The sequence below is a fragment of the Phocoena sinus genome, chromosome 8 (genome assembly GCF_008692025.1).
Source record: "Phocoena sinus isolate mPhoSin1 chromosome 8, mPhoSin1.pri, whole genome shotgun sequence".
NCBI classification, from domain to species: domain Eukaryota; kingdom Metazoa; phylum Chordata; class Mammalia; order Artiodactyla; family Phocoenidae; genus Phocoena; species Phocoena sinus.
This window is the reverse complement of record NC_045770.1, coordinates 17,704,968-17,717,834: the sequence shown is the minus strand read 5'-3', so window position 1 is coordinate 17,717,834 and position 12,867 is coordinate 17,704,968. Positions and strand designations below refer to the sequence as shown.

The following is a 12,867-nucleotide window of genomic DNA, read 5'->3' as shown; positions in this document are numbered from 1 at the left end:
AATAGTATATTATTTTAAAATAGACTATCATAAGTTAAAGATGCACATTATAAACTCTAGAGCAGGGGGAGTAATTTTTTTCTACAGAGGACCAGGTAGTAAATATTTAAGGCTTCGTAGGCCAGAGTGTCTCTGTCACAAGTACTCAACTCTGCTGTTGTAGTGCAATGTGAAAACGACCACAGACCACATGTAAGCCTATGAAGGGCTGTGCTCCAAAAAAATTTTATTTAGGAAAACAAGCTGTGGACCATTTTGGGACTGTAGACCATAGCTTGCTAGAGTTGAGCACCACTAATGATAAAACAGAGGTATAGCTAAAAATTCAATGAACTACACAGAGATTTGCACATAAATATTCATAGCAGCATTATTCATAATGGCTTCCAAATTGGAGACAGCCTACATGTCTTTTAACTGGTGAATATGGTACAGACAAAATTAGGTATAAGTATACACTGAAATAGAATTCAGCAATAAAAAGGAATGAACTGCTAATACATGCCAGGATTTGGATGAACCTCAAAACTATTATGCTCAATGAAAGACTTGGATACAAGAGACCACATATTTCATGATTCCATTTGCAATACGAAATTTGAAATGTCCAGAAAAGAGAAGGTTGTAGAGACAGAAACTAGATCCGTGGTTGCTTGGGGTTGTGATGAAGATGAGACAAGAATTGGGATTAAGAGTAAATTGGCATGAAGTATCATCTTGGGGTGATGAACATGTTCCAAAACTGATTTATGGTGATGGTTGCACACAGTCATGAAACACAAAATAGGATGAAATGGAGGAGGTCTGGAGGCAGGGAAGCAGCTAGGAGGAAACAATTATAGGATCCCAAGGGAGGGACAAATCCAGGTGCACAAAACACCTGGAATGTTCTTTTGCCTCTGGGCTAATGTTTACCAACCACTGTCCCTGTTCTAACACACTCCTGAGGGTTACGACACTCCTCTCAGTTACAGCAGTTGAGGCGTGGTGGTGGGTGTGTGTGTGCATTTGGAAAGAAGGTTCAACTGTACACTTGAAATGAGTGAATTATATGATATGTAATATTTTTACGCCTCAATAAAGTAATATTTATAAAAGTCAACTAAGACTTCTGTGACTACAGAAAATGTAATAAGCTGCAAAAAATACACTCTTACCCTCACAATGGGAAAAAGCCAGATACTCTACAAAAGTGTAACTTTCTTGAGTACCTCAGAGAACTCAAGTAGCAAGAAACCACATGACCCAAATTCCAAGGAGGGACAATCTCCTTCAAGACGAGATGAGATACACAATCCCTTTCATCTTTGGCAGAGCATGGGAAAAAGAGAGCAACAGAAAAAGAAAAGAAGAAACCAGCAAAAATGTAAATGAATTGTTAAAGGCCAAGTGTGGGTTTATGTGCTGGTGGGACATTCCAGAAAAGAGTAGGAAGAGTCACCCGTAAGCTCTTCTGCATGGCTCTTCACTGGTGCTCAGGAGGAAGACTGGGGGCAGGGCAGGAGTTTGAGAAAGTACCCCTACTTGGTGCAGGCATGAAGGAAGGGATTGGCAGCTGCTAAAGGATAAGCATAAAGCCCTGCAGACTTTCCAAGGCTCTTCAGCAAAAGCCTTCAATCACTTGAGGAGAAGCTGCAAACTGGTCTCAGGGCCCAGGCAAAACTCCGTTGCTAAGGAAGGAAGATTAGAAATTCAACATGTCCTGCCTTGAGAGTAGGACAGGTAACTTTCTCATTCCCAGGACACAAGCAAAGATCCAATCCTGCAAAGACAGGAGGTAGGAGAATAAGACCCCTACTTCTAGGAAAGGGACAGGAAGCCATCATGGACCCAGGATTTATACTGACAGTAGGTAGAGGTCTGCTACCACCATGAATAGGGCAGGAAACTCCCACCGAGACCAGCTTTGGATACAAGGCAGACTGTGGTTGCTATGGGAAGGAGGAGCGGGAACTCTGAAAAAAGCTTTCTCAAAGATCCAGGCACAGAGGACCTGCCTAAGACAGGCTGGACCAGGAAAACACTCTCTCCTGCCCCCACCCCAGGCCTAGTACCCAGGAACAATGGCACAGCAGCAGTCTGCAATCTGTGGAGGGAAAGCACCCTGACATTGGCCTCAGAGCTGGCTGAGAGTGGAGGGGGAAGCAGAAACACTGAGGAAAGACCCTCCTGCATCTCAACCCCCAGCGGAAGCACAGGGCAACCAACAATTTGAAGCCTGTGGTACACTGAAGGTTAATTACAACAACAATAAGGAAAAGTTATTAGGGTGTTGTTAGGACAGCAACAACCTCCATCTTTCTGTAGGTTGGAATGAAACTGGAACTGGGCTGGACCTCAGAAGGTTTGTTATCCACTTGTATTCTGACCACTGCCAATACTGATGGACTCTGGAGCCAGGAACTTACACTCCTTCCCATGGCAATTTGATACACCAGAAATACATCTACATGTAGAACAACTCCTATGCAAGACCTACTGAACGCTGGCGGAAGACCTCAGACCTCCCAAAAGGCAAGAAACCCACCATGTAGCTGGGTAGGGCAAAAGAAAAAAGAAAAAAACAGAGACAAAAGAATAGGGACAGGACCTGCACCAGTGGGAGGGAGCTGTGAAGAGAGGAAAGGTTTCCACACACTAGGAAGCCCCTTCGCGGGCAGAGACTGCGGGTGGTGGAGGGGGAAAGCTTCGGGGGTGGCGGAGGGGAAAAGCTTTGGAGCCGCGGAGGAGAGCACAGCAACAGGGGTGCGGAGGGCAAAGCGGAGAGATTCCCGCACAGAGGATCAGGGCCGACGGGCACTCACCAGACCGATAGGCTTGTCTGCTCACCCACTGGGGCTGGCAGGGCTGGGAGCTGAGGCTCGGGCTTCCATTGGAGCGCAGGGAGAGGACTGGGTATGGGGGCGTGAACACAGCCTGCGGGGTTAATGCACCACTGCTGGCCGGGAGGGAGTCCGGGGAAAAGTCTGCACCTGCTGAAGAGGCAAGAGACTTTTTCTTCCCTCTTTGTTTCCTGGTGCGCGAGGAGAGGGGATTAAGAGCGCTGCTTAAAGGAGCTCCAGAGACGGGCGTGAGCTGTGGCTAAAAGTGCGGACCCCAGAGACAGGCATGAGACACTAAGGCTGCTGCTGCCACCACCAAGAAGCCTGTGTGCGACCACAGGTTACTATCCACACCCCACTTCCGGGGAGCCTGTCCAGCCCACCACTGCCAGGGTCCCAGGATCCCGGGACAACTTCCCCGGGAGAATGCACGGCGTGCCTCAGGCTGGTGCAATGTAATGCCAGCTTCTGCCGCCGCAGGCTCGCCCCGCACTCCATGCCCCTCCCTCCCGCCGGCCTGAGTGAGCCGGAGCCCCCGAATCAGCGGCTCCTTTAACCCCATCCTGTCTGAGCCAAGAACAGACGCCCTCTGGCGACCTACACACAGAGGCGGGGCCAAATCCAAAGCTGAGCCCCTGGGAGCTGTGAGAACAAAGTAGAGAAAGGGAAATCTCTCCCAGCAGCCTCAGAAGCAGCAGATTAAAGCTCCACAATCAACTTGATGTACCCTGCATCTGTGGAATACCTGAATAGACAATGAATCATCCCAAATTGAGGAGGTGGACTTTGAGAGCAAGATTTATGATTTTTTCCACTTTTCCTCTTTTTGTGAGTGTATGCTTCTGTGTGAGATGTTGTCTGTATAGCTTTGCTTCAACCATTTGTCCTAGGGTTCTATCCGTCCGTTGTTTTTTTTTTTTTAAATTTTTTCTTAATAATAATTTTTTATTTTAATAACTTTACAATATTTTCTTACTTCATTTTATTTTACTTTATCTTCTTTCTTTCCTTCTTTCTTTTTTTCCTTCTTGCCCTCCTCCCTTCCTTCCTTAGGCTCTCCCTCCCTCACTTCTTTCTTTCCTTCTTTCTTTCTTTCTACTTCTACTAATTCTTTCTTTCTACTTTTTCTCCCTTCTATTCTGAGCTGTGTGGATGAAAGGCTCTTGGTGCTGTAGCCAGGAGTCAGTGCTGTGCCTCTGAGGGAGGAGAGCCAACTTCAGGACACTGGTCCACAAGAGACCTCCCAGCTCCTCATAATATTAAATGGCGAAAATCTCCCAGAGATCTCCACCTCAACACCAGCACCCACCTTCACTCAACGACCAGCAAGCTACAGTGCTGGACATCCTATGCCAAACAACTAGCAAGACAGGAACAAAAACGCACCCATTATTAGAAAGGCTGCCTAAAATCATAATAAGTCCACAGACACCCCCAAACACACCACCAGACGTGGACCTGCCCACCAGAAAGACAAGATCCAGCCTCATCCACCAGAACACAGGCACTAGTAGCCTCCACCAGGAAGCCTACACAACCCACTGAACCAACCTTAGCCACTGGGGACAGACATCAAAAACAACAGGAACTATGAACCTGCAGCCTGCAAAAAGGAGACCCCAAACACAGTAAGATAAGCAAAATGAGAAGACAGAAAAACACACAGCAGATGAAGGAGCAAGATAAAAACTCACCAGACCTAACAAATGAAGAGGAAATAGGCAGTCTACCTGAAAAAGAATTCAGAATAATGATAGTAAAGATGACCCAAAATCTTGGAAATAGAATGGACAAAATGCAAGAAACATTTAACAAGGACCTAGAAGAACTAAGATGAAACAAACAATGATGAACAACACAATAAATGAAATAAAAAATACTCTATATGGGATCAATAGCAGAATAACTGAGGCAGAAGAACGGATAAATAACCTGGAAGATAAAATAGTGGAAATAACTACTGCAGAGCAGAATAAAGAAAAAAGAATGAAAAGAACTGAGGACAGTCTCAGAGACCTCTGGGACAACATTAAACGCACCAACATTCAAATTATAGGGGTTCCAGAAGAAGAAGAGAAAAAGAAAGGGACTGAGAAAATATTTGAAGAGATTATAGTTGAAAACTTCCCTAATATGGGAAAGGAAATAGTTAATCAAGTCCAGAAAGCACAGAGAGTCCCATACAGGATGAATCCAATGAGAAACATGCCAAGACACATATTAATCAAACTGTCAAAAATTAAATACAAAGAAAGCATATTAAAAGCAGCCAGGGAAAAACAACAAATAACACACAAGGGCATCCCCATAAGGTTAACAGCTGATCTTTCAGCAGAAACTCTGCAAGCCAGAAGGGACTGGCAGGACATATTCAAAGTGATGAAGGAGAAAAACCTGCAACCAAGATTACTCTACCCAGCAAGGATCTCATTCAGATTTGATGGAGAAATTTAAACATTTACAGACAAGCAAAAGCTGAGAGAGTTCAGCACCACCAAACCAGCTCTACAACAACTGCTAAAGGAACTTCTCTAGGCAAGAAACACAAGAGAAGGAAAAGACCTCCAAGAATGAACCCAAAACAATTAAGAAAATGGGAATAGGAACATACATATCGATAATTACCTTAAATTATTAAATGGACTAAATGCTCCCACCAAAAGACACAGATTGGCTGAATGGATACAAAAACAAGACCCATATATTTGCTGTCTACAAGAGACCCACTTCAGACCTAGAGACACATACAGACTGAAAGTAAGGGGATAGAAAAAGATATTTCATGCAAATGGAAACCAAAAGAAAGCTGGAGTAGCAATTCTCATACGAGACAAAATAGACTTTAAAATAAAGACTATTAGAAGAGACAAAGAATGACACTACATAATGATCGAGGGATCAATCCAAGAAGAAGATATAACAATTGTAAATATTTATGCACCCAACATAGGAGCACCTCAATACATAAGGCAAATACTAACAGCCATAAAAGGGGAAATTGACAGTAACACATTCATAGTAGGGGACTTTAACACCCCACTTTCACCCATGGACAGATTATCCAAAATGAAAATAAATAAGGAAACACAAGCTTTAAATGATACATTAAACAAGATGGACTTAACTGATATTTATAGGACATTCCATCCAAAAACAACAGAATACACATTTTTCTCAAGTGCTCATGGAACATTCTCCAGGATAGATCATATCTTGGGTCACAAGTCAAACCTTGGTAAATTTAAGAAAATTGAAATTGTTTCAAGTATCTTTTCCAATCACAACGCTATGAGACTAGATATCAATTACAGGAAAAGATCTGTAAAAAATACAAACACACGGAGGCTAAATAATACACTACTTAATAACGAAGTGATCACTGAAGAAATCAAAGAGGAAATCAAAAAATACCTAGAAACAAATGACAATGGAGACACGACAGCCCAAAATCTATGGGATGCAGCAAAGTAGTTCTAAGAGGGAAGATTATAGCAATACAATCCTACCTTAAGAAACAGGAAATATCTTGAATAAACAACCTAACCTTGCACCTAAAGCAATTAGAGAAAGAAGAACAAAAAACCCCAAAGTTAGCAGAAGGAAAGAAATCATGAAAATCAGATCAGAAATAAATGAAAAAGAAATGAAGGAAACGATAGTAAAGATCAATAAAACTAAAAGCTGATTCTTTGAGAAGATAAACAAAATTGATAAACCATTAGCCAGACTCATCAAGAAAGAAAGGGAGAAGACTCAAATCAATAGAATTAGAAATGAAAAAGGAGAAGTAACAACTGACACTGCAGAAATACAAAAGATCATGAGAGATTACTACAATCAACTCTATGCCAATAAAATGGACAACCTGGAAGAAATGGACAACTTCTTAGAAATGCACAACCTGCCAAGACTGAATCAGGAAGAAATAAAAAATATGAACACAACAATCACAAGCACTGAAATTGAAACTGTGATTAAAAGTCTTCCAACAAACAAAAGCCCAGGACCAGATGGCTTTACAGGTGAATTCTATCAAATATTTAGAGAAGAGCTAACACCTATCCTTCTCAAACTCTTCCAAACTATAGCAGAGGGAGGAACACTCCCAAACTCATTCTACGAGGCCACCATCACCTTGATACCAAAACCAGACAAGGATATCACAAAGAAAGAAAACTACAGGCCAATATCACTGATGAACATAGATGCAAAAAAATTCTCAACAAAATACTAGCAAATAGAATCCAACAGCACATTAAACGGATCATACACCATGATCAAGTGGGGTTTATTCCAGGAATGCAAGGCTTCTTCAATATATGCAAAACAATCGATGTGATACACCATATTAACAAATTGAAGGAGAAAAACCATATGATCATCTCAATAGTTGCAGAGAAAGCCTTTGACAAAATTCAACACCCATTTATGATAAAAACCTTGCAGAAAGTAGGCATAGAGGGAAGTTTCCTCAACAAAATAAAGGCCATATATGACAAACCCACAGCCAACATCGTCCTCAATGGTGAAAAACTGAAAACATTTCCACTAAGGTCAGGAACATGACGAAGTTGCCCACTCTCACCACTCTTATTCAACATAGTTTTGGAAGTTTTAGCCACAGCAATCAGAGAAGAAAAGGAAATAAAAGGAATCCACATCAGAAAAGAAGAAGTAAAGCTGTCACTGTTTCCAGATGACATGATACTATACATAGAGAATCCTAAAGATGCTACCAGAAAACTACTAGAGCTAATCAATGAATTTGGTAAAGGAGCAGGATACAAAATTAATGCACAAAGATCTCTGGCATTCCTATACACTAAGGATGAAAAATCTGAAAGTGAAATCAAGAAAACACTCCCATTTACCACTGCAACAAAAAGAATAAAATATCTAGGAATAAACCTACCTAAGGAGACAAAAGACCTGTATGCAGAAAATTATAAGACACTGATGAAAGAAATTAAAGATGATACAAATAGATGGAGAGATATACCATGTTCTTGGATTGGAAGAATCAACATTGTGAAAATGACTCTAATACACAAAGCAATCTACAGATTCAATGCAATCCCTATCAAACTACCACTGGCATTTTTCACAGAACTAGAACAAAAAATTTCACAATATGTATGGAAACACAAAAGACCCCGAATAGCCAAAGCAATCTTGAGAAAGAAAAACGGAGCTGGAGGAATCAGGCTCCCTGTCTCCAGACTATACTACAAAGCTACAGTAATCAAGACAGTATGGTACTGGCACAAAAACAGAAATATAGATCAATGGAACAGGATAGAAAGCCCAGAGATAAACCCATGCACATATGGTCACCTTATCTTTGATAAAGGAGGCAGGAATGTACAGTGGAGAAAGGACAGCCTCTTCAATAAGTGGTGCTGGGAAAACTGGACAAGTACATGTAAAAGTATGAGACTAGATAACTCCCTAACACCATACACAAAAATAAGCTCAAAATGGATTAAAGACCTAAATATAAGGCCAGAAACTATCAAACTCTTAGAGGAAAACATAGGCAGAACACTCTGTGACATAAATCACAGCAAGATCCTTTTTGACCCACCTCCTAGAGAAATGGAAATAAAAGCAAAAATAAACAAATGGGACCTAATGAAACTTCAAAGCTTTTGCACAGCAAAGGAAACCATAATCAAGACCAAAAGACAACCCTCAGAATGGGAGAAAATATTTGCAAATGAAGCAACTGACAAAGGATTAATCTCCAAAATTTATAAGCAGCTCATGCAGCTCAATAACAAAAAAACAAACAACCCAATCCAAAAATGGGCAGAAGACCTAAATAGACATTTGTCCAAAGAAGATATACAGACTGCCAACAAACACATGAAAGAATGCTCAACATCACTAAACATTAGAGAAATGCAAATCAGAACTACAATGAGATATCATCTCACACCAGTCAGAATGGTCATCATCAAAAAATCTAGAAACAATAAATGCTGGAGAGGGTGTGGAGAAAAGGGAGTCCTCTTGCTCTGTTGGTGGGAATGTAAATTGATACAGCCACTGTTGAGAACAGTATGGAGGTTCCTTGAAAAACTACAAATAGAACTACCATATGACCCAGCAATCCCACTACTGGGCATATACCCTGAGAAAACTATAATTCAAAAAATGTCATGTACCAAAATATTCATTGCAGCTCTACTTAACAATAGCCTGGAGATGGTAACAACCTAAGTGTCCGTCATCGGATGAATGGATAAAGAAGATGTGGCACATATATACAATGGAATATTACTCAGCCATAAAAAGAAACGAAATTGAGCTATTTGTAATGAGGTGGATAGACCTAGAGTCTGTCATACAGAGTGAAGTAAGTCAGAAAGAAAGAGACAAATACTGTATGCTAACACATATATATTGAATTTAAGAAAAAAGAACTGTCATGAAGAACCTTGGGGTAAGACAGAAAAAAAGACACAGACCTACTAGAGAATGGACTTGAGGATATGGGGAGGGGGAAGGGTAAGCTGTGACAAAGCAAGAGAGAGGCATGGACATATATACACTACAAAATGTAAGGTAGATAGTTAGTGGGAAGCAGCTGCATAGCACAGGGAGATCAGCTTGGTACTTTGTGATCGCCTGGAGGGGTGGGATAGGGAGGGTGGGAGGGAAGGAGACACAAGAGGGAAGAGGTATGGGAACATATGTATATGTATAACTGATTCACTTTTTTATAAAGTAGAAACTAACACACCATTGTAAAGCAATTATACTCCAATAAAGATGTTAAAAAAAAAAGATTTAACAGTTGGAAATTAGAGATGCAAAAGTAATCTTAAGCAAAGAATATAAACTTACTATGTAGGGCTGACTCCAGGTTTGTTCAAGGAAAGGGTAGCCTTCTTGGTCAGCATATGTTACTTTTATTTTCTCTGTAAACTCAGCAATCTTATTATGCAGACAATAAACCATCTAATTTTCCTCTTGATTCCTCTTTTGCTGTCACATTTTTTTCCTCACCAAGAAAGTAGCTTTAAACATATTTTACCCTTTGCTGCTCTTATTCAATATTGCATTCTCTTTTCCTGCTTAGAATGGCCCCTATCCTGGTTTCTTTTTCACCTGCCTCTAGAAAGCTTAGGATTCTGCTTTCCTAAACAAGGATGGTATCTACATTTGTGAACTAGAGTGGGACTCCCCATGAAGTCTTGAAAGGTGAGTCCTAGTTAGCCAGGAGACAAAGGCATACCTGGAAGGAGGGCATTCCAGGCAGAGAGGAAATCATGGGCAAAGCATAAAATGGGAAAATCAAGTTATGTTTGGTAATGGTGGTGGTACAAGGTGGCTGAGGTGTATGTGAAGAGGCAGGAGATGAAGCTGGAAAGAAGGGACCACACCCCACTGGCTTTCAGGGTACAATCACTCTCCTTAGTATGGCATTCAAGACTCTTCATGCCTGAGAATTTCCAGACTGAAATGCTTCCCTCCTACACAGATGAAGACACACCCAAAGCCCCTCATGAGCTTTGAATGAAATAGATCTAGGTTTGTATACATGCTTTGCAATATACAAGCTGCTTGCTCTTCGGAAAGTTTTTTAAAATCTCTGGATCCCAATTTCCTCATCTCTAAAAGGGGAATTAAATATGTTTACCTCAAAGAGATATTGTGAGGACTTAATTACATGAAAAGAATTTATAACATACTTAATACAGCACTTGGCGTCTAAAAAGTCCTCAGTAAATGGTAACTAGTAGTAGTGATAGGGTTGTGTCCTAAAATGCTGGATTACTTTCAGTTCTCTGAATGTAGTGCACTCATCCTCATGTGCATATTTTTGCAGATGCTGTGATCTCCACCTGGAGTTTTCCTAAAGCCTTCTCTGACTTTCCTCTCTCTACCTCTGATTGCTTTTGAGAGCTCTCTGTTTCTAGCACAGAGGTTTCTTAATCCAATGGTCCCCTTGGGAGATCCGTAGATGGAAATCAGAGGAGTCTGTGAATTTAGATGGGAAAAAGGTTGCATCTTTATTTTCACTAACATCTCACTGAGAGTCCCCATTTTAAAATTTTTGTATGTAGATAATAAAGTTCAATAGTATTAGTAATATCTAATATTTAAGCCATTAAAAATCACAAATATTTCATATCATGTCACAGTTGTTGCAGATTTTGCAAAATCGCATTTACTCTCACCACTACTTTGAAATTGTTGTAAACCGTTGTTATTTAATGTGGTAAATTGGAAGGGCATATATTTCTATATCATATTTTAAAATACTTTGAAAACTATAATTCAGTATAATTAATTTCCTTTTAAATCCTACATATTTTAATTCATGCATTTAATATTGTTTTGAGAAAAGTTTCATAGATTGTGAAAGGGTTCTATGCCCCCCCCAAAAAATTAAGAACCCCTGTCCTTATACTTACTCTAGTGTATTTTCCACTAATTTAGGTAAATATGATATTTTCAGTTAAAAATTAGCCTACAGTTGCAAATTTGCATTCTGAGCAAAACTTCTTCGTCTCATTTAATGCCATAATCTTCCTCAATCAAAAGGGAATATAACAGACAATTACTTACTTTTAGTTGTAGACAATGTCCAATCAGCTCATTGAACATGTGCTTTCTTTAAATTAAGGTTTTTCTCTTCAGGACTTCCCTGGTGGTGCAGTGGTTAAGAATCCGCCTGCCAATGCAGGGGACATGGGCTTGAGCCCTTGTCCAGCAAGTTACCACATGCTGCGGAGCAACTAAGCTTGTGCGCCACAACTACTGAAGCCCGTGTGCCCTAGAGCCTGTGCTCCACAACAAGAGAAGCCACTACAATGAGAAGCCCTCACACCGCAACGAAGAGTAGCCCCCACTCGGTGCAACTAGAGAAAGCCCGAGCGCAGCAACGAAGACCCAACGCAGCCAGAAATAAATAAAAATTAAAAAAAAAAAGTTTTCTTCTTTTGTCCGAGGATCTTTGTCTCCCTAAACTGTTTTTTTTATCCCTTTGAAATAAATGCTGGAGGACTTCCAACTTCAGCCTAGGGTGGAGTTGGCCATCAGGAATATCATCACTCCCACAGTCACAGGAAAAATCCAGACAATCTACAAAAAGATAACTTTTGTTTAACTACCAGAAACTGGGGTCACAGGCCAACCATCTAACTTAAAAATCTGACAAAAGCAAAGTACTTCCAAGAAGAGAAGGGACACAAATACTGACTCACTTTTGCGGGGGAAGATGGGTAAGAAGAATTTAGTTTATTTAAAAAAAAATAATTTTCTAAAAGCTGAGTATGGGCTAGTGTAAGGATAGAGAGCTTCTAGGAGTGAAGACATGAAGAGACTTTGCACCTACCTGCCACCTCGTCTCCTTGGGCCTCCACCAAGTACTCACAAGGAAGACTTGGATCAGGGCAGGAGGCTGGATGAAGTCTCCCTCAGTGGCACAGGCCTGGAAGAGAAGGTAACTGCTTGATGGGAAAGGCACCAAGTCTCCCCTGCATCTTTCTTCCCTAAGAGCAAAAGCTTGTGCCACTGTGGGAGGAACAGTGAACACTTCCCAGAGCACATGTGAAGACTGACTCTGGCTGGGGAAGTGGAGAAGAAAGAAAACTGTAGACTCCTGGGGGAGCGGGGGGGGATCTCCTGGACTCAGGCCATTAGAGATTTCCTAATGCTGTGGGGAGGGGGACAGGACCACTGAGAAAGCCACCCCCCAACTCCTGCCCAATCCAGGGGCATAAGGCTTGCCTAAGATGGAGGCTGAGCCAGAGCAACAGAGAGTGCCATTTCTTCTCCCCACCAGGCTGGGCAGTGCCAAGTGAGAGACAACTGCAGTCGACCACAGGAGAAGGGGCAAGGCGTGGAGAGAAACTCGGAGACATAGACAGGGAAGGGTGAAGCTAAGGGTGAAATAGGAACACGATAGAAACAATACCCACCCTAAGCACAAAGTAACTCCAGAGAAATTTGAAGCTCATGTTGAACCAAGGTCAACATAGCGACAAAAAGCCCAAACCCAGCTCAGCTACTGACTAGACTGAGTGAACCACCC

The 12,867-nt window shown here is 41.4% G+C and overlaps 1 protein-coding gene across 1 annotated transcript in view; it reads left to right on the top strand.

Annotated features, from left to right (window-relative positions):
* The first annotated feature begins 12,147 nt into the window (after positions 1 to 12,147).
* NXPE2 (neurexophilin and PC-esterase domain family member 2) overlaps positions 12,148 to 12,867 on the top strand; it is a 70,236-nt gene continuing 69,516 nt past the window's right edge. Inside the window, 1 exon segment of the mRNA XM_032639805.1 lies at positions 12,148 to 12,276. Coding sequence (XP_032495696.1) covers positions 12,148 to 12,276 — 129 coding nt within the window.